The sequence below is a fragment of the Ornithorhynchus anatinus genome, chromosome 1 (assembly GCF_004115215.2).
Source record: "Ornithorhynchus anatinus isolate Pmale09 chromosome 1, mOrnAna1.pri.v4, whole genome shotgun sequence".
In the NCBI taxonomy this organism is placed as follows: Eukaryota; Metazoa; Chordata; class Mammalia; order Monotremata; family Ornithorhynchidae; genus Ornithorhynchus; species Ornithorhynchus anatinus.
In genome coordinates, this window is record NC_041728.1 from 2,227,273 (window position 1) to 2,249,071 (window position 21,799).

Sequence of the window (21,799 nt, forward strand, 5' to 3'; positions counted from 1 at the left end):
GATGCCCACGGAGGGGCCCGGCCAGCCGACGTCCGAGTGCGAGGGCCGGCCCGGCCGTGCGGGTGGAAGAGCGTACGCTCGGGGGAGGGGCCTGGGGGAGGCGGGCACACCTCTGGCAAGGGGCATCCTCCCTGTATGTCTGCAGAGTGCCGTGCTGAGAACCTACTGTGGGCAGAGCGTTGTTCTGGGCACCTGCTGAAGGCAGAGCACTGTGCTGGGTGTCTACTGTGGGCAGAGGGCTGGGCTGGGCGTCTGCTAATGGCAAAACTCTCTGCCGAGGGACCACTGAAGGCAGAGCACTGTGCTGAAGTGTCCCACTCAGGGCGGAGCACTGCAGCGGATCAAACAATCACACTTCCCCCCTTCGAAGCCCTATCGAAGACTCACCTCCTCCAGGAGGCCTTCCCAGACTAAGCCCCCCTTTTCCTCAGCTCCCCCTCCCCTCATTGACTCGCTCCATTTCTCTACCCCCCCCCCCTCGCAGCACCTGTGTAGATATGTCCATATCTATAATTCTATTTATATTAATGCCTGTTTACTTGTTCCGATGTGTATATATATATATATCTATAATCCTATTTATATGGATGCTGTTGATTCCTGTTTACCTGTTTGGATGCCTGTCTCCCCCCCCACTTCTAGACTGTGAGCCCGTTGTGGGCAGGGATTGTCTCTTGGTTGCTGAATTGTACTTTCCAATCGCTTAGTACAGTGCTCTGCACGTAGTAAGCGCTCAATAAATACAATTGAACGAATGAATGGATCCCCGCCGTGTTGACCGATTAAGAGAGCAGAACTGAGCAATGGTTACCGGCCCTCTCTGCCTAGGGGCTTCCAATCGAAATGGCTCAAGGAACCAGAGCCTCTGAGGGCCGGACTGGGGCTCCGCACACCCCACCTCATCCCACACCCCCGATCCACGCGGGGCTCAGCCAAGAGGGAGAGGCGGGGATTTCCTCCCCGTTGTTTACGTGAGGAAACCCGGAGCCCAGAGAGGGGAGGCGACTTGCCCAAAGGCACACGGCGGGCAGAGCAGAGAACAGAACCTCAGTTTCCCCACTCCCAGTCCTTTGCTGGGCTCGTCGGGTCTGAAGCAGCAGTGACCCTTCAGGTCAGAGCCCTGCCGGCTGGAGGGAGTTTAAGAAAAATGGAAGGATTTGATCTTACTTTCTGTGTTCCCAGCACTTGATGATAATTACTGTGGTATTTGTTAAGCGCTTACTGTGCTCCAAACACTGTGATAATAATAGTGGAATTGATTAAGCACTTACTATGTGTCAAGCACTGTTCTGAGGGCTGGGGTGGATACAGGCTAATCAAGTTGGACACAGTTCATGTCCCATACGGGGTTCACAGTCCCCATTTTACAGATGAGGTAACTGAGGCCAGAGGAAGTGAAATGACTGGCCCAAGGTCACACAGCAGGCAAGTAACTTGGAATATCCCCCCCCCCCAAAAGACAGTGACAGATTCAGTATTCAGCCCCCTCACCTTCAATTATCGTTGCCCACTTGCCTGTTTCCAGTCCTTCTGGAATGAGGGAGAATGGAATTCTACTTCAGACCGGTATGTGTGAACGGCTAAACTGCAAGACCTAAGGAGTGTGTTATGGGGGAAAAGGAAATGAGTGGAATCTCTAGACTCTGAGCTCAATGTAGGCAGGGAATATGTCTGTTTGTTGGATTGTACTCTCCTAAGCGCTTAGTACAGTGCATCGCATACAGTAAGTGTACAATAAATACAATTGAGTGAATTGAACGAACAAGTGGCAGAGCTGGGGTTAGAACCCAGGTCTCACTCTAGGCTACAAGGCTGCCCATCACCTCGCCCCCTCCTACCTCTCCTCCCTTCTCTTTCCACCGCCCACCCCGCACGCTCCGCTCCTCCGCCGCCCGCCTCCTCGCCGTCCCCCGTTCTCGCCCGTCCCGCCGTCGACCCCCGGGCCACGTCCCCCCGCTGTCCCGGAGCGCCCTCCCCCCTCACCTCCGCAAACTAACTCTGTTCCCCTCTTCAAAGCCCTACTGAGAGCTCACCTCCTCCAGGAGGCCTTCCCACACTGAGCTTCCCCTTTTCCCTCAGCTCCCTCTGCTGCCTCTCTACCCCCACCTTCACCTCCCCTCAGCTAAGCCCCCTTTTCCCCCCGCTTTCCCTCTGCTCCTCCCCCTCTCCCTTCCCCTCCCCTCAGCACTGTGCTCGTCCTCTCATTTGTCTATATTTTTATTACCCTATTTATTTTGTTAATGAGATGTACATCCCCTTGATTCTATTTATTGCTATTGTTTTAATGAGATGTACATCCCCTTGATTCTATTTATTGCTATTATTTTTGACTGTCTCCCCCGATGAGACTTTAAACCCGTCAGTGGACAGGGACTGTCTCTATCTGTTGCCGATTTGTACATTCCAAGCGCTTAGTACAGTGCTCTGCACATAGTGAGCACTCAATAAATACTATTGAATGAATGAATGAACGGTCCTTCTGACTCCCGGGCCCGTGCTCTATCCACTAGACCACGCTGCTTCCCACTGTATTGAGCGCTGGGGTAGATCCAAGATAATCTGGTCCCCCATGGGGCTTCCAGTCTACTAGGAGGGAGAACAGGTATTGAATCCCCACTTTGCAGAGGAGGGAAGTGAGCCACAGAGAAGTGAAGTGACTTTCCCAAGGTCACACAGAAGGTAATATATGGTAAATGTTTAAGTGGCAGTAAGCGGCAGAGCTGGGATTAGAACCTAGGTCCTCCGACTCCCTGCCCTGTGCACTTTCCACTAGGCCAGGCTACTTCCCTAGGACTGTGCTGAGCGCTGGGCAGTTCCAAGATAAGCGGGTCGGACATAGTCGCTGTCACAGTCTAAGGAAGAGAGAGAACGGTTTTTCTCATCCCAAGGCAACTGGGAAGATATTCATACCGTGGAGAGAAATGTGTGACAGGCATTAGCACTCTCTGGTCACCTCAGAGAGACAGGGAGAGAGAAAGGGGAGAGACGGAGAAGGGGGAGAGAGATAGGGACCGGGATGGGGGAAAAGGGCAGGGAGGAGGGAGACATCCATTCATTTAGTCGTATTTATTGAGCACTGTACTGAGCGCTTGGGAAAGTACAACAGTAAGCAGTGACATTCCCTGCCCACAACGAGCTCATAGGCTAGAGTCGGGGAGACAGACATCAGTACAAATAAATAGAATTATAGATGTGTACATAAGTGCTCTGGGGCTGGGAAGAGGGAAGAGCAAAGGGATAAATAAAATTACAGATATGGATGTAAGTGGGGCTGGGAGGGGAGAAGAGCAAAGGGAGCAAGTCAGGGAGGTGTAGAAGAGAGTGGGAGATGAGGAAAAGTGGGGCGTAGGCTGGGAAGGCCCATTGGAGGAGATGGGCCTTCAGTAAGGCTTTTGAAGCCGGGGAGAGATCCACCACCACATCAAACAAAATCTCCTCACCGTTGGCTTTAAAGCAGTCCGTCACCTTGGCCCCTCCTACCTCACCTCGCTACTCTCCTACTACAACCCAGACCGCATACTTTCCTACTACAATCCAGCCCACACACTTCGACCCTCTACTGCTAACCTTCTCACTGTACCTCGATCTCGCCGCCGACCTCTTGCCCACATCCTACCTCTGGCCTGGAACGCCTTCCCTCCTCATATCAGACAGAGAATTACTCACCCCCCCTTCAAAGCCTTATTGAAAGCCCATCTCCTCCCAAAAGCCTTCCCTGACTAAGCCCTCCTCTCCTCCCGTTCCCTTCTGTGACGCCCTGACTTGCTTCCTTCATTTATCCCTCCTCCCATCCCCAGTGTACATGGGCATATATCTGTAATTTATTTCTTTATTTATGGATATCAATGTCGGTCTCTCCCTCATTGTGAGCACACTGTGGGCAGGGAATGTGTCTGTCTGTTGTCGTATTGTATGCTTCCGAGTGCTTAGTACGGTGCCTTGCACACAGTAAGCTCTCGATAAATACGATTGAATGAGAGCAGGGCTGGCAGAGAGGAGCGGAGCCATGTGTGTCTAGACTGGAAGCTCCTTTTTCTAAATTTATTTATTTTTTTATTCATGGTATTTGTTAAGGGCTGACTAATGTGCCAGTCGCTACAGTAGATGCAAGCTAGACAGGTTGGACATAGTCCATGTCCCCCAATGGGGGAAACAAGGTGACCTTGGGGCCCGGGGAGAGGTAAAAATGTGGGATTGCAAATCCTCGTGGAAAATGGTGTTGCTTCAGCCACAGGGTGATAAAATCCCCTCCAGTTTCATCACTGGTGTAGAGTTGAATGTTTCCACTCCTCTCATCTCTAAATGGATCTCATTGGCGGGCTGCCTCATCCTTAGGGGTTTGTCCTGTTTCCTGCTTCTTCCCTTCTCCTCTTTCGGCTTTCGCTACCCCGATGTGTTTTTCTTCTGTCTCCTCCGCTTGATGGTAAGATGCCTGAGGGTGGGGATCCTGCTTTTTTAGCTATTGTGGTCTCCCAAGGGCTCAGTACAGTCCTCAGCTTGAAGTAGACTGTAAACTCTTCCAGGGCAGGGATCGTGTTAACAGTCGGCCTGGACTAGTGGATAATACGTGGGCCTGGGAGTCAGAGGGACCTGGGTTCTAATCCCGACTCCGCCACTTGTCCGCCGTGTGACCTTGGGCAAGTCACTTCATTTCTCTGGGCCTCAGTTCCCTCATCCGTAAAATGGGGATGAAGACTGGGAGCCCCATGTTGGACAGGGACTGTGTCCAACCTGATTAGCTTGTATCTGTCCCAGTGCTTAGTACAGTGCGTGGCACATAGTAAGTGCTCAACAAATACCATAAACAAACAGTCTTAATTTCCATTTTTACAGATGAGGGAACTGAGGCACAGAGAAGTGAAGTGACTTGCCCATGGTCACAGCAGACAAGGGGAAGAACCAGGATTAGAACCCAGGTCCTTCTGACTCCCAGGCCCATGCTTATCCCCATTTTACAGATAAGGAAGCTGAGGCACAGAGAAATGAAGCGACTTGTCCAACGTCACTCAGAGAGACGTAGGGGCTCTTTCTCTAAATGGTCACGGGATCGAATGAGAAAAAACTCCCGTTCCACGTCGGCGTTCCCCAGGGAGGGAAGACTGACCCCTTTCCTTCGGCCCACAGGGTCCCTCGCAGAGTGGTCACGTTCGACCCCCCCGAAAAGAGCGTTCATTCAACCGTATTAAGGGCCTACTACAGAGCCAGTGGTGCTGGCCTGCCCTGGCTGGAGCATCCCAGCTGCTCTGGTAGGGGTGAGGGGGTTGACACAGACACACACAGCCCCAGGAGGTCGGAGCAGGCACAGGCGGTCAGTCAGGGGTCCGTGGCCACGCCATCCGGTGCCTTGGCGGATTTTTCTCGTCCCGGTGCCGCTCGGGCCACCTCATGGACCAGAGAGGGCGATGGCCCGGAAGTCCCTCCGCTTTGGGCTCCGGGCCCTCGCCCGCCTTCTGTTCGTCAACTTGGTTTTAGTCCCGAGTGAGTTTGCCTCTGGCCCGCTTTGGTTCTTTTAAACGTCGTCGGCGCGTGGCCGCTCAAAGTGATGCATTTTGACGGATAATCGATACTTTTTTCAAATTGCACTTGTTGGCGTGATGGTCGGAATGCTCCCACTAGAGTTAGTAAACGGCGGAATCTAAGAAATGTGACTTTCATTCTCAGGCAGCTGTCTCTTCGCTGTTCTACTCTCCCACCCTTCTCCTCACCCTCTTCCTCCTCCACTCTTACCCCTTCTCTTCTTCTAATAATAATTGTGATATTTTGAAAGAGTTTACTACGCGCCAAGCACTGTCCTAAGCTCTGGGGTAGTTACAAGATCATCGGGCCTCACGTAGGGCTCAGTCTCCTTGAGGGAGTAGGATTTAATCCCCTCTTTACCGCTGAGGAAACTGAGGCACAGAGAAGTGAAGGGACTTCCCAGGGTCACGCAGCAGGCAAGTAATGTATCCGGGGTAGAACCCAGACCCGTGCTGTTTCCCCTAGGCCACACTTCCTCTTCCCCTTGTATCTACCTGCCCCAGTGCTTAGTGTAGTGCTTGGCATATGGCAGTGGACAAACACCACAGTCGTCGTCATTATTTTTGTTATCATTTCTAGAAAGGAAAGTCTCTGGAAGAAAAAGTTGCTTAAATCCAACCTAGAGTTTTTCCTGGGGAAATAATAATCAAGAGTTGATCAGGGCACTCTGCCTATTGCCGTCTCTGGAGGAGGCACCAAAATGAAGGAATCGGGGGAAAGACTGGGTAATGGATGGCGCCTTTCTGGACGAGGGAAAGAGCCCGGGGCTGGGAGGAGGGAGACCTGGATTCTAGTCCCATCTCTGCCCTTGCCCTGCTGCTGTGGGAATTTGAACAGGTCACTTGACCGCCCTGGTCCTCCATATCCCGGTCTATAAAATGGGGAAACGGATCCCCCTGTCTTCCTAGGCCAGAGAAGGCTGGTAGGCTGGAATGCCCGGGGGGATAATGTGGCGGCATTATGGAAAGATCAAAAGAGACATGATCCCCAGGTTTTTCTTCACCTTTCAATCGTATGCACAGGAGGCTCACGGTTTTCCAGGAGGGGCTGGTGTTCCGTGTCCGCCGGGGTCTGCCACTGTCCACGGTCGCACACCGGTGATGCCCCGGGAATTTTGCCTGCGACCACGCACGCCCTTACTGGTGGGCCTGGACCGTGTTTGTCGGGGGAGGGTCAGGGCTCAGCTGGGGGGACGTGATGGAAATTCTCCATCACGTGATGGAAAATCTCCAACAAGATTTTTCTTTTGCGTTTGGGGAGTTGAGTGCCGAGATCGCACTCGGGCTCGCTGAACAGTGGCCCAAGGTGTGAGATGATAATAATAAAAATAGTATTAAAGAGCTTATTATGTGCCAGGCACTGTACTAAGCGCTGGGGTAAATACAAGCAAATAAGTTTGGACACAGTCCCTGTCTCTCCTGGGCTCACAGTCTTCATCCTCCACTTTACAGACGAGGTAACCGAGGCACAGAGAAGCGAAGGGACTTGCCCCAGACCACTCAGCAGACAAGTGGCGGAGTCAGGATTAGAACCCAGGTCCTTCAGATTCCCAGGCCCCTGCTCTGGGGGGAGAGGGGTCGAGAGGGGAGAGAGAGAGAGATCCACAATCGTATTTATTAGGAACTTCCTGTGCGCTGAGCACTGTACTAAGTGCTTGGGAGAGTACAGTAGAACAATATGACAGACACACTCCCTGTCCACAACGAGCTTATGTGTGTGTGTGTGTGTGTGTGGGGTTGTTAGTCGCAGTCCCCCTTCTAGACTGTGAGCCCGTCGTTGGGCAGGGATCGTCTCTGTTGCTGAATCGTACTTTCCAAGCGCTTAGTACAGGGCTCTGCACACAGTAAGCGCTCACTAAATACGATCGAATGAATGAATGAAGTTGCGCGATGGAAGGGGCCCGCGTGACTGTAGTATTCGAAAATGCCCGCCGTGGAAAGGAGGGGGTGTGTATATGTTACTCGAAATTGTGCCGTGGAACGAGCGTAGGTACTCAAAAATAAGCACAATGGAAAGGGGGTGTGTGTTTATGTGTACTACTTGAAATTGTGCTCAGTGGAAAGGGAAGGATATGTGTGTATTACTTGAAATTGCGCGATGGAGAGGGTGTGTGGTGTTTGTATGTGTAGAACTCAAAATTGGGTGCGACGGAAAGGGGGTGGGTGTGTGTGTGTGTGTGTGTGTGTATGCAGTACTTGAAAGTGCGCACCATGGAAAGGGAGGGATAATAATAATGATAACGTTGGTATTTGTTAAGCGCTTACTATGAGCCGAGCACTGTTCTAAGCGCTGGGGGAGACATAGGGGAATCAGGTTGTCCCACGTGGGGCTCACAGTCTTAATCCCCATTTTACAGATGAGGGAACTGAGGCCCAGAGAAGTGAAGTGACTTGCCCACAGTCACACAGCCGACAAGTGGCAGAGCCGGGATTCGAACTCATGAGCCCTGACTCCAAAGCCCATGCTCTATCCAGGGATACGCGTGTATCATCCGCTGTGTGACCTGGAGCAAGTCACTTAACTTCTCTGGGGCTCAGTTCCTTCCTCTGTAAAATGGGGACCGAGAGTGTGAGCTCCCTGTGGGACAGGAACTCTGTCCGACCCGATTTTCTTCCCCCCTGTAGACTGTGAGCCTTCTGTGGGTGGGGATTGTCTCCTTATTGCTCTACTGTACTTTCCAAGCGCTTAGTACAGTGCTCTGCACTCACTAAGCACTCAGTAAATACCATTGAATGAAAGAATGAATAATAATAATAATGTTGATATTCGTTGAGCGCTTACAATGTGCCAAGCACTTCTCTGAGCGCTGGGGGAGATACAAGGTCATCGGGTTGTCTCTTGTAGGGCTCCCAGTCTTCAGCCCCATTTTCCAGATGAGGTCACTGAGGCCCAGAGAAGTGAAGTGACTTACTCACAGTCACACAGGCGATAGGTGGCGGAGCCGGGATTGGAACCCGTGACCTCTGACTCCCAAGCCCCGGCTCTTGCCACGCTTGAAATTGCGCACTGGAAAGGGTGAGTGTGTGTAGGTAGTACCCAAAATTGCGCGGTGGAAAGGGACACGTGTGTGTTCTTTGAAATTGCGTGCGTGTGTGTGTGTGTGTATAATATTCTAGACTGCGAGCCCATTGTTGGGCAGGGACGGTGCCTACCTGTTGCCGAATTGGACTTTTCCAAGCGCTCAGTACAGTGCCCCGCACGCGGTAAGCGCCGAAGAAATAGCCTCGAAGGAATACGTGCGGGTACTCTCCGAAATTGCGCGCTGGAAAGGGTGTGTGTGTGTGTATAATATTTGTGTGTGTGTATAATATTCTAGACTGCGAGCCCATTGTTGGGCAGGGACGGTGCCTACCTGTTGCCGAATTGGACTTTTCCAAGCGCTCAGTACAGTGCCCCGCACGCGGTAAGCGCCGAAGAAATAGCCTCGAAGGAATACGTGCGGGTACTCTCCGAAATTGCGCGCCGGAAAACGGGGGGGGGTGTGCGCGTAATCCTGGACATCGCGCCGGCTGGAGAGGGAGAAGGGTGCTGGGCGCTTAGTAGAGTGCAGGGCACAGGGTAGGAGCTCAGGAAATGCGGCTGCAATGAATGAATGAATGAGGGGGGGTGTGTGTGTGTGTCGGGGGGAGGTGCGGGGCGCCGCGTTGCAGAAGCAGGGAGGGGGCGGGGGGCGGCGGGAGCGCGCGGGAGGAGGAGGAGGTGGAGGCGGGAGCGCGGCGGGAGCGCCCGGAGGGGCGGGCGAAGGAGCGCACAGGACCGGCCGGCCCCCCGGCCCCCCGACCCACCGACCGGACACCCGGGACCCGCCGCCGCCGCCGCCCACCGTCTGCGAGAGGGACCTCCGCGACCCCCGATCCCCCTCCCCGGAGCGCGCCCCGATTCCCCCCTCTCCCCTCCCCGGAGCGCGCCCCCATCCCCCCGTCCTCTCCTTGGAGCCCCCCGGATCCTCCCTGGTCTCTCCTCTCCCTGGAGCGCTCCCGGATCCCCCCCGTCCTCTCCTCTCCCCGGATTCCCCCCCCCCTTCTCTCCTCTCTCGGGATCCCCCCTCTCCTCTCCTCGGAGCCCCCCCGGATCCCCCTCCTCTCCCCGGAGCCCCCCGGACACCTCTCCTCTCCTTGGAACCCCCCGGATCCCCCCTCTCCTCTCTGGGATCCCTCCTTTTCTCTCCTGTCCCCAGAGCTTTCCTGTCCCCGAAGCGCGCCCGGATCCCCCCCGTCCTTTCCTCTCCTGTCCTGTCCTCTCCCCGGAGCCCCCCTCTTCTCTCCTCTTCTCTCCTCTTCTCTCCTCTCCTCTCCTCTCCTCTCTCGGGATCCCCCCCGCCCTTCTTCTCTCCTGACCCCAGGGCTCCCCGGCCACCTCTCCTCTCCCCAGAGCTTTCCTCTGGCCGGAGCGCGCCCGGATCCCCCCTCTCTTCTCCTGTCCCGTCCTGTCCCGTCCCCGGAGCCCCCCGGCCACTCTCCTCTCCCCGGAGCGCGCCCGGGCCCCCCCTTCCCCCCCCGTCCCGTCCCGTCCCGTCCCCTCCCCGGCGCCCCCCGGACACCTCTCCTCTCCTCGGAGCTCTTCGGAGCCCTCTCCTCTGCCCGGATCCGCCCGTCCTCTCCTCTCCCGTCCTCTCCCCGGAGCCCCCCGGCCACCTCTCCCCGCCCCGGAGCGCCCCAGGATCCTCCTCCTTCTCTCCTCTCTGGGGATCTCCTCTCTCCTCCCCCCGGAGCGCTCCTGGATCCCCCCCGTCCTCTGCCCGGATCGCCCCCCTCCTCTCCCCAGAGCGCGCCCTGATCCCCCCTCTCCTCTCCTTGGAGCTCTCTGGATCTCCTCTCCCCGGAGCGCGCCCGGATCCCCTCTCTCCTCTGCCCGGATCCTCCCTCTCCTCACCCCGGAGCGCTCCCGGATCTCCCTGTCCTCTCCCCGGACCCCCCCCGCCCCCCCGTCCTCTCCCGGATCCCCCCTGTCCTGTCCCCGGATCCCCCCCGTCCTGTCCCCGGATCCCCCCTGACCTCTCCCGGATCCCCCCCTCTTCTCTCCTCTCCCCGGAGCCCCCCCGTCCATTGCCCGGGAGCTCCCGTCTCCTGTCCCGTCCGGTCCCGTCCCCGGGTCCCCCCCGGTCCCCTCTGCGCGGGGGTGATGTCCGGTCCTAGCGTGCGTCGGGGTCGTCGGGCCGGGGCGGGGGGCTCCGCGGGGGTCTCCTCGGGGGTCTCCTCGGGGGTCGGGGGCGGCCGCCGCCCGGCGCGCGGAGACGTGGGAGACTCCGGCATCCTCCGCAGGAGGGGTCTGCAGGTGGGTAAGGGCCGGGGGTCCCGGGGGTCCCGCCAACAGGTGGAATCCCCTCCTCACCGCCCCCCCCGAGGGCTGTAGGGCGGAGGGTCTGGGTGGACACATGGCTGGGGACGCGGGGAGGGGAGCCGGGATGGACCGAGCCCGACTCAGCCTTGGCTCCGGAGCCTCGGATGTTGAAGGAGTTTCCCAAAAGCCCCGCGCCCCCTCCCCTCCCCTGTCCTTCCCTCCCTCCCTGTGCCCTCTCAACCCTTCCACCCCTCTTCCTTCTCTCCCACCCTTCAGTCCCTCTCCCCTAACCACCATGCCCTCCCTCCCCCATCCTTCCCACCTCCCCCAGTGCCCGTCCGTCCCCTCCCCTTTATCCTCCATGCCCTCCCTCCCCCGTCCTTCCCCTGCCCCCCTCCTCCGATGCCCATCCACCCCCTTCCCCTTATCCTCCATGCCCTCCCTCCCTCCATCCTTCTCCTGTCCCCTTCCTCCTCCATGGCCCATCCACCCCCTCCCCCTTATCCTCCATGCCCTTTCTCCCCCCATGCTTTTAGACTGCGAGCCCATTGTTGGGCAGGGATTGTCTCTATCTGTTGCCAGATTGTATATTCCAAGCGCTTAGTACAGTGCTCTACCCACAGTAAGCGCTCAATAAATACGATTAAAAAAATCATTCCCCCCCTCCACCGATGCCCTTCCACCCCCTCCCATGTCTTTCCCACCTCTCCTCTCCCCAGCCCCCCTGCCTTGTCCTCCATACCTCCCTCCCAACCCCCCCCGGCACCGTGCAATCACCCCCACCACCCCAGAGCAAAGAGAAAACCCAGAAATGGGGTGGGGGCGACGCCCCGGGCGGGCATTGTCCCGTAGTGCCCATTGTTTGTGAGTCACCGGGGCTCGGAGCTTCCTGTCCCCGGCTTCCCGTCCGCCGGTCGGCGTGGGCCGCCGTGGCCGGCCCCAGCCCTGGGCCCCGTCCTAAGAGGCGGACTCGTCCGCTCTTCCCCGGCCCGCTGCCGCAGTTCAAACCCAGATGGCCTCCGGCCACTCAGAAAGCTGAGACTCCGGGGATGGGGGCCCAATAATAGTAACTGTGGTATTTGATAAGTGCTTACTTACGTGCCAAGCTCTGGGGTAGATGCGATGTAATCAGACCTGAGGCAGCCCCTGACACACCCAGTCAAGGGGGAGCCAGAGGAGGCGTCGAGTCCTCATTTTACAGAGGAAACCAAGGCCCAGAGAAGTTGTGACTCGCCCAAGGTCGCACAGCGAGTAAATGGCTGAGTCGGGATTAGAACCCAGATCCCCGTGCAGTTTCCACTGGTCCTTCCCATTCTCTGGGATGTTTTTCCCCAGGAGGTCTGTAGAGGTGGTGGTCTTCGGAGCGGGGTCTCCCAAGGTTGCCAAAATCAAGGCTGGCTCTCTTTCTTTAACTGCCCGGCTTACCTTCGTCTCCGTGTCGATCATTCGTGTGGCCACTGACCGCTTGTTTTAAGACTACCAAGAGTTGGTAGTCCCAATGCTCACACATCAGTGCTCCTACTTTGTGCCCACCACCAAGAGAGGCGGGCATTGTTCTCCCCATTTTTTTCAGAGGAAACTGAGGCCCAGAGCTGGGATGAGATGAGACCCTTCCCCTTTGGACTGCGAGACCCGGGTGGGGCAGAGAAGCATCAGATCTGAATGTATTTCTATCTACCCCAGCACACGTTTTTAGGAGTCCGCTTTAACCCCCTAAACCGAGGGTTCCTATTGGTCATTTCTGATGCAAAAATCTTCTTCCGCTTTGGAACCTTCAGTGGTGATGTCTGAAACGGGGGCAGTTTAATGAGTTGAAGATCTGAATTGGGAAATCAGTCAGTCGATCGTATTTACTGAGCACTTACTGTGTGTGTGTGCGCGGGGGAGGGGGGGTGGCGGCCGGGGGGACGACGACATTTCCTTCTTCAGACCCTGCCAGGACCCGCTGTAAAAGGTCCTGGGCTTCCTGCCCGGCTGACGTAGCCAAAGGTTGGGACCGCCCGAGCGACGGTCCTCCCGATATCCCCCCAGAAGCCTGCCTGCCCACCTTCTGTCTCCCCACTCCCTGACTGAGCGTGTTTCAAAGCCAGATTCAGGAGTCTGCACCTGCCCGCCCCCCCCTTTTCCCCTCCCTCTTTCCCCCGTCCCCAATGGGTTTGCCGTTCCCACATTCCTGTTTCCCCTCCCCGTGCTCGATTTATCAGCAGGCCAGGCTCTGGAATTCAGTTTGAGAAAGCTGGGGAGCAGGTGGGTTTCTAACTGGGGAACGGGGTCGAGGCGCCTGAGCTGTGGGAGTGATCCCTCTGGGATTTGGGGGTGGGAGGCCTCACCACCGTCGCCAAGTGTTTCTGCCTCTGTGCCTCCGACCGGGGAGGCCTGTGAACCGAGACGTGTCCCCGGCAGGAGCAGAAGCGGAATTGAATGGTGGTATTCAGTTGTATTTTTTGAGCTCTTACTGGGTGCAGAGCACTAAGCGCTTGGGAAAGTAAATGCTACAATAAAGAGACACATTCCCTTCCCACAGTGAGGTTACAGTCTCGAGGCGGGAGACAGACATCAATACAAATAGATAAATTACAGATGTGTACTCAAGTGCTCTGGCGCTTGGATGGGGAAGAGCAAAGGGAGGAGGTCAGGGTGACGCAGCACGGGGGCGGGGAGAAGAGGAAAGAGGGGGTGCCTCGTCTGGACTCTTGGCTTCGAAGGGGGGGAGAGTGATTGTCAAATTTGAAGACGGAGGACGTTCCAGACCAGAGGCAGTACGTGGGCCAGGGATCTGTGGTGAGACAGGTGAGAGCGAGGCCCAGTGAGAAGGTTAGCACCGGAGGAGCCCAAGTGTGCGGGTTGGGTTGTAGGAGAATAGCGAGGTGAGGTAGGAGGGGGCGAGGTGATGGACTGCTTTAAAGCCAATGGTGAGGAGGTTTTGTTTGATGTGGAGGTGGAGGGGCAACCGCTGGAGTTTTTGGAGGAGCGGGGTGACGTGTCCTAAAGGTTTCTGGGGAGAAATGATCCAGGCGGCAGAGTGAAGTATGGACTGAAGCGGGGAGAGACGGGAAATTGGAAGGTCAGCAAGGAGGCCGATGCAGTAATCCCGGTGGGATAGGATGAGTGATTGTAATAACGTGGTAGTATTTTGGATTTTGTTAAGCGCTTACCGTCTGCCAGGCACTTGTACTGAGCGCTGGGGGAACACAAGCAAATCGGCTTGGACGCAGTCCTTGTCCCACTTCAGGCTCACAGTCTTAGTCCCCCTTTTCCGGAACAGGTAACTGAGGCCCAGCGAAGTGAAGCGACTTGTCTTGCCAAGTGGCGGAGCTGGGATTAGACCCCCATGACCTTCTGACTACCAGACCCGTGCTCTAATTTGGCGAGATGCCTGCGTCTGGTTGACAGACCTGCGTAGGAATAATCGATCAGTGGTATTTTCGATCAGTGGTATTTATGGAACTCTTTCTATGTGCAGAGCACTGTACTAGGCGCTTGGGACAGGTCAGTGCAACAGAGTTAACAGACGCATTCCCCTGCCCATAACAAGTTTCCAATCTAGTAATCTCCTAGAGCTGTATCCCAAGGGTCAGAACTATCCCGTTTGGAGAGGAACTTGTGTGAGTTTATGGCCGGGCCTCCGGAAGCTGGGAGATCCAAGGTCGATCTGGCCTGCCGAGAGACCTTGGGCCGATCCCTGAACCTCTCTGGGCCTCAGTTTCCCCATCTGTACAGGGCCTGGCACATAGTAAGCACTTAAATGTCATTATTATGAATTATTATAAATAATAATAGTGGTATTTGTTAAGCGCTTACTATGTGCCAAGCACTGTTCTAAATGCTGGGGAGATACAAGGTCATCAAGTTGTCCCATGGGGGGCTCACAGTCTTAATCCCCATTTTACAGATGAGGTAACTGAGGCATAGAGAAGTTAAGCGACCTGCCCAAAGTCACACAGCTGACAAGTGGCGGAGCCGGGATTAGAACCCATGACCTCTGACTCCCAAGCTTGGGCTCTTTCCACTGAACCACGCTCAGGGTCGCACCTGGAGAGTTTCCAGGACTCTACCATCTCGACTATGGGAGGGAGTGTCAAGCAGAGGCCTGTCCATTCCATTCCTAGCTTGGGCAGTGGCTAGCGAGTGGCAGGCCATCTGCTACAAGTCAAAACTCACCCGTGCCGGGCAGCAGCGGCACGAGACAGAGTCGGGGGCGGAGACTCAAGTTGACTCCGCGGAAGGAGGCGATGGTAAACCGCTTCCGGATTTTGACCAAGAAAATTCTATAGATCCACTACCGGAACGAATGCAGATGGAGGTGGGGCGTTCTGGGAGAGATGTGTCCATGGCATCGCTGTGGGTCGGAGACGACTCGAGAGCATAAGACAAGATGCAACAGAGATACTATCCCTGCCTCTCCCCGCTTGCAGGGATATTTTCCTGAAGTTGTCCAGCAAGCCAGAGGCAGAGCTAGGACTCAGACCTGGGCCCCCTAACTGCCCGCCCTGTGTCCTCTCCCCACTGTCTCCCTGCCTGTTGGAAAGATGCTGCAGAAAAAGCCACCCACCCCTCATTGGGGGTGGGGGGTGCGGCGCTTGCGATCGTCTCCTGCACCCCCAGCAGACCCCGTGCCCGGGGACCCGAGGGGTCGCAGGATGGAGCGGGTCCCGGAGTCCCTCTCAGCAGATGTTCTTGGCCGCTTGCAACGGGCCACATCCCCCAGCCCCTCTGGACAGAATGATTTTTCAGTCGCTTTGCCCCCCCCCCCCCCCCAAAAAAAAAATCAGGGCATCGTGGACGCATCTGGAAAGATTATGATGGAATGGGCAGAATTGAGATAACTGATGGCCCCAGTGCCCGCTGCATTTCCCCTCCCGGCCCCCACGGGTGCCACTCCCAAGTCATGGCAAAGGGAGGCTGGGTGGCGACTGGTAAAGTCTCAACTGAACTGGGGCCGGGCTGACCGTAAGACCCAGTAGCGGGTTCTGGCCACTGGCTCTCCAACACTGCAATACTACAACCCAGCCCACACAGTCTGCTCCTCTAATGCCGACTTTCTCACTGTACCTTGATCTCGCTCTCTCGCCGCCGACCTCTCGCCCACCTCCTGCCTCTGGCCTGGAACGCCCTCTCTCCTTAAATCCGACAATTACTCTCCCCTGCTTCAGAGCCTTATCGAAGGCACATCCTCCCAGAGTCCTTCCCTGACTAAGCCTTCCTTTCCTCTTCTCCCACTCCCTTCCATGTCCCTCTGACTTGTTCCCTTTATTCATCTCCCCTCCCAGCCCCACGCCACTGATGTCCATATCCACAATATATTTATATTAATTTCTGTCTCCCCTTCTAAACTGTAAGCTTGGGGAGGGATAGTTCTGTTATATTGTACTCTTCAAAGCTTTTAGCTCAGCGCTCTGCACACAGTAAGCGCTCGGTAAATACGACTGACTGGCTCTCCGAGGAATACCGTGGCCGGGCAGATTGATCTGTGAGATTTTTTGGTCGCTGCTTGTGGACGTGTACTTGCACAACATAAAATGCAATCAGCGCAATAATTCAGAGGGTCTCAGACTCACCTGGGCAAGTGACCCTTCTCACACCTCCCTCGGTCTACAGTGACAGATCACTTTCCTGGGCTATGCCGGTGGCTTCGGGCTAAAGGGTTTCGATCTAAAATGAGCAGATGAGTTTAGCTTTTTGGGAGAGAGAATAATAACGATAATGAGGGTGGTGTTTGTTAAGCGCTTACTGTGTGTCGAGCACTGTTCTAAACTCTGGGGTAGATATAAGCTAATCAGGTTGGACACAGTCCCTGTCCCACGTGAGGCTCACAGTCTTAATCCTCATTATACAGATGAGGTAACTGAGGCACAGAGAAGTGAGTTGCCCAAGGTCACACAGCTAGGACTTGGCAGAGCCAGGATTAGAACCCAGGTCCTTTGACTCCCAGGCCCCGTGTTCTTTTCACTAGGCCAGCCTGCTCTCCTTTCCCCTCCCCTCTCCCCTTTTCTTTTCCATCCCCCTCCTCAACTATAGGAGAAAGTAGTAAAAGATGTCTGTCTACTTGTTTTTTTTGGTTGTCTGTCTCCCCCTTCTAGACTGCGAGCCCATTGTTGGGTAGGGATTGTCTCTATCTGTTGCCGAATTGTACTTTCCGAGCACCTAGTACGGTGCTCTGCACACGGTAAGCGCTCAATAAATACGAACGAATGAATGAAAGATGGACCTTCAGCTCGGATCGGTTCCGAAGGCCATCTGGCAGTTGGGGTGCAGTGCAGTGCCCCTTTCAGATACCCCAGGGTGGAGGTTTTGAGGCGGGGTGGGGTTCTGTCCTTGAGCTTCGGACCAGTGCCCCAGCCGGCTACCAGACAGGGCCTCGGGCCGGCCTTTCCTCTGGAATAATAATAATGTATTATTATATTATATATAATATTATATATTATATTGTCTGATTAATAAATACTGTTCTAAGCGCTGGGGGAGATGCAGGGTAATCAGGTCGTCCCACGTGAGGCTCACAGTTAATCCCCATTTTACAGATGAGGTAACTGAGGCCCAGAAAAGTGAAGTGACTTGCCCACAGTCACACAGCTGACAAGTGACAGAGCTGGGATGTTAGCTAACCCCGGCTTTACCGACACCGTCCTCTCCCGGTTCTCCTCCTATCTCTCCGGCTGATCCTTTTCAGTGTCTTTTGGGGGCTCCTCCTGAGCCCCTCACCCTCCAACTGTGGGAGTCCATCAAGGCTCGATCAATGAGTGGCATCACTGTGGAAAGAGCCTGGGCTTCGCAGTCAGAGGTCACGAGTTCGACTCCCGGCTCTGCCACTTGTCAGCTGTGTGACTGTGGGCGAGTCACACAGCTAAGTGGCAGAGCCGGAAGTCGAACCCATGACCTCTGACTCCGAAGCCCGGGCTCTTTCCACTGAGCCACGCGAAGCCACGTTACTCACAGAGGACGGGCTCCGGATCCTGGGGCGGACACGCCACCGGAACCGCGGATACCCGGATGGCGTCGCTCAGCTTAGACGTGGGGCCTTCGCGTATTTGCAGTACGTCGGAGGGTCACGCTGTAGAGTAGCCGGCCTCGACCTCCTCGTGGGTGAGATGGACGTGCCGCCCCCTCCCCACCGTATAGGAAGCCGGCGGTGTGAAGTCGAAGCCGGTGTGTGGCTCAGCTGAAGTGGGTCACGGTTCCTGGGGAGGTACCCTCGTGTCTCCTCGTCGGGCTGCTGGCTCACGGCGCTGGTCAGGGGGCGGTCACCATTCGGTCGTACTTACTGAGCGCTCACTGTGTGCGGAGCTAATAATAATAATAATGTTGGTATTTGTTAAGCGCTTACTATGTGCGGAGCACTGTTCTGAGTGCCGGGGTAGATGCAGGGTAATCAGATTGTCCCTCGTGAGGCTCACAGTCTCAATCCCCATTTTACAGATGAGGGAACTGAGGCCCAGAGAAGTTAAGTGACTTGCCCACAGTCACACAGCTGACAGGTGGCAGAGCTGGGATCTGTACTGAGTGCTTGGAAAATACAGTGCAACAATAAAGAGAGTTGATCTCTGTCCACAATGAGCTCACAGTCTAGAGCTGTCTCTATCTGTTGCTGACCTGTTCATTCCAAGCGCTTAGTACAGTGCTCTGCACATAGTAAGCGCTCAATAAATACTATTGAATAGAGGGGGAGGGCTGGGGAAGGTTCCCCCACTGCTTCCCACGCTGTCCACCCCCAACCTGTAAATGCTTCCAGGGCAGCAAAGCCGCTCGGCGAAGCGAGGAGAGGCAGCGAGGCGGAGAGCTGGGGCAGGAAAACACCGCTCTGGCCCAGCCTGGGCAGGGATGCCCTAAATCTTTCCTTTTCCCCCTCTACTAAGCACCTGGGAGATGCAGCAGAAGCAGCACCACTTAGGGGATAGAGCCCGGGCCTGGGAGTCAGAAGGACCTGGGTTCTAATCCCGACCCCGCCACTTGCCTGCAGTGTGACCTCAGGCAAGTGACTTCACTTCTCTGGGCTTCAGTTCCCTCATCTGTAAAACGGGCTTAAGTCTGGGAGCCCCCTGTGGGACATGGACCGGATCCAATCCGATTAGCTTGTCTCTGCCCCAGCGCTCAGTACGATGCCTCGCACATAGTAAGCGCTTCACAAATACCGTAATTATTATTAGCTTGTATGATGATGATGATGGTATTTGCTAAGTGCTTAGTGTGCGCCAAGCATTGTTCTAAGCGCTGGGGTAGATACGGGGTAATCAGGTTGTCCCACGTGGGGCTCACGGTCTTAATCCCCATTTAACAGATGAGGTAACTGAGGTGCAGAGAAGTGAAGTGACTTGCCCGAGGTCACACAGCTGATAAGTGGCAGAGCTGGGATTAGAACTCACGACTAGTGACTCCCAAGCCCGTACTCTTTCCACTAAGCCATGCCGCTCCCACTAAGCCCCAGTGCTTAGTACAGTGCCTGGCACGTAGCATTTAACAAATGCCATTTAAAAAAAAATCGGCTGCATGCCCTCCGACTGCTTACCGTTTAATCGGGTGAATAGTCAGGAGTCACTCATATAAGTCGACAGGAAAGTGGGGGGACAGCAAAGATGAAACAGGACGGACAGATAGGCGAAATCGGAATAGCTGAATCAGTTCCTCATTGGACTGACACGTCAGAATATGCGCGCTAATATGGAATTACCAGGACTCGGGGTGCCCACTGGGTTGGCCAGGACAGGACATGGGGAACAAATCAGGGAAGGCTTCCTGGAGGAGGTGGGGTTACGGGAGAAGCAGCCCGAACTAGCGGATAGAGCACGGGCCTGGGAGTTGTAATCCCGGCCCCGCCACTCGTCTGCTGTGTTTCCTTGGGCAAATCACTTCACTTGGCTGCGCCTCAGGTCCTTCATCTGTAAAATGGGAATTAAGACCATGAGCCCCACGTGGGACAAGGACTGTGTCCAATCCAGTTTGCTTGTATACATCCCAGCGCTCAGTATGGCGCCTGGCACGTAGAAAGCAGATATAAAATACCGAAGTTATTATTATTAGGATGCTGGCGAAGGGTAGACGGAGGGTAGACTCCCTTCTCTGCTGCAGCCTTCCACGTTTGCCGGAAACAGAAGCTCATCGAAGGTTTTCAGTTTCTGCCTCCGAGCTCCTACACAATGCCCCAGCCTCATCCTCAGCCCGGTCGATTACAGTTACGGGTCTTTGGTTCTTGCCCGGGTTAATTTACCTAGAGTGAAACGGAGAGTTTAATTTTAATTTTAATTTTCATTTCAGAAAATGGGTTTATTTTAAAGAAGTTCCGAGCCCGCCCTCCGGGGTTATTATCTTCCCCGCCGTTAGGTGTTAATGAGGGTGGAGGGGAAGGAGGCTGTGTGGAACCCAGCCTAATCTCTCAAATTTTCTTTCTCCAAATCGAAAAGGCCGAGATGATTTACTGTGCACGCAGCCGTGTAACCGTGCTGGGTTTTCAGACCTGGGGTGATTAGACCGGTAAAATGATCTTCTAAAATAAACTATGTTCACGTGTGTTGGGCTCACAGTTCACCCCTCTGAATCAATAGGTAATATTCTCAAACGCCTTAACAAAGAACAGCTTAATGATGGATTTATGCCCTGGAGCTCCTATGGGTTCTGGGGGGGGGGGTCTCATCAAGATGGGCTCCCCCTAAACCACTGTTTGAGGGTGGGCACCGTACCTCAACCTCGTCCATCTCGCCGCCGTTCACTTCTCGCCCACAACCTGCTTCTGGCTTTTTATTTGTTAAGCACTTACTATGTGCAAAGCACCGTTCTAAGTGCTGGGGAGGATACAAGGTGAGCAGCTTGTCCCACGTGGGGCTCACGGTCTTCATCCCCATTTTACCGAAGAGGCCACGGAGGCACAGAGACGTGAAGTGACCTGCCCGAAGTCACACAGCTGACAAGTGGCGGAGCCGGGATTAGAACCCATGACCTCTGATTCCCAAGCCCGGGCTTTTTCCACTGAGACACGCTGCTTCTCGTGCTTGGAATGCCCTCCCTCTTCATGTCCAATAAACAATTATTCTCCCCCTCCTTCAAAGTCTTATTGAAGGCCCGTCTCCTCCAAGAGGCCTTCCCTGCCTAAGCCCCATTTTTTCCTTTTGTCCCTCTCTCTTCTGCATCGCCCTGACCTGCTCCCTCTATTCATCCACCCTCCCCGCCCCACAACCCTTATGTACATATCAGCAGGATTCTAAACCCGGCTCCGCCACGTGTCTGCCTGTGACCTTGGGCAGGTTACTTCACTTTTCTGGGCCTCAGTTACCTCATCTGTAAAAAGGAGGTTAAGAGCGTGAGCCCCATGTCGGACAGGGACTCTGTCCAACCTAACGTGTATCTACCCCAGTGCTTACTAGGGGACTGTACTGAACGCCGGGGTAGATACAAGCAAATCGGGGTCTTCGAACCGACCTCCCCCAAACCATCCCTCTCCCACTGGCTTATCGGTTACCGAGCGCAATCTCTCCCACAAACACCATCCACGTGCGAAAACTTCCCGGGGATGAACGGAAAATGATTTTGCTCAGTTGTATTCAGGCCTAGTGTAACGGATGTTTCCTTTTTCTTTTCTCTTTTAGAAGGAGCTGAGCCTGCCCCGAAGAGGAAGTTTGTAAGTACCAGAAGGTTTTCCGTGGCCGCGCGTGCGTAGATATATGTGTGGGGGCAGCTGGGGGTGCTGCAAAATGGATCCCTGGGTCCCATGGTCCGGCCTGCTTGGCCCTCGTCCCTCGGGCTGGTCTGAGTGGCCCCCACTGTCTTTTGAAGGAAAAGGCCTTGGCCTCTGTCTCGTCGGAAGACCGCGTGGGTGGGCCTGTAATTCTCAGAACGCTGGCGTTTTAATGAGCGGGATCCGCCGAACCGAATATCCGAACGGCGGCCTGACGATACCCATCGATCCGACTTTAGCGATACCTTGGAGATTCACAGCCATCTCGATAGAATTCTTTCCATGCCGGCCGGCGGAGTAGGTTCTCGCTGAGAGTGGGGAAGGGGCGGAATCGGAGCC

The 21,799-nt window shown here is 55.2% G+C and overlaps 1 protein-coding gene across 1 annotated transcript in view; it reads left to right on the top strand.

Moving 5' to 3' along the window:
* MAST4 (microtubule associated serine/threonine kinase family member 4) overlaps positions 1-21,799 on the top strand; it is a 193,174-nt gene that overhangs the window by 71,261 nt on the left and 100,114 nt on the right. The window contains exon 4 of the mRNA XM_029070088.2: positions 21,372-21,403. Within this exon, the coding sequence (XP_028925921.1) occupies positions 21,372-21,403 (32 nt within the window). The remainder of the gene's footprint in view (positions 1-21,371; positions 21,404-21,799) is intronic.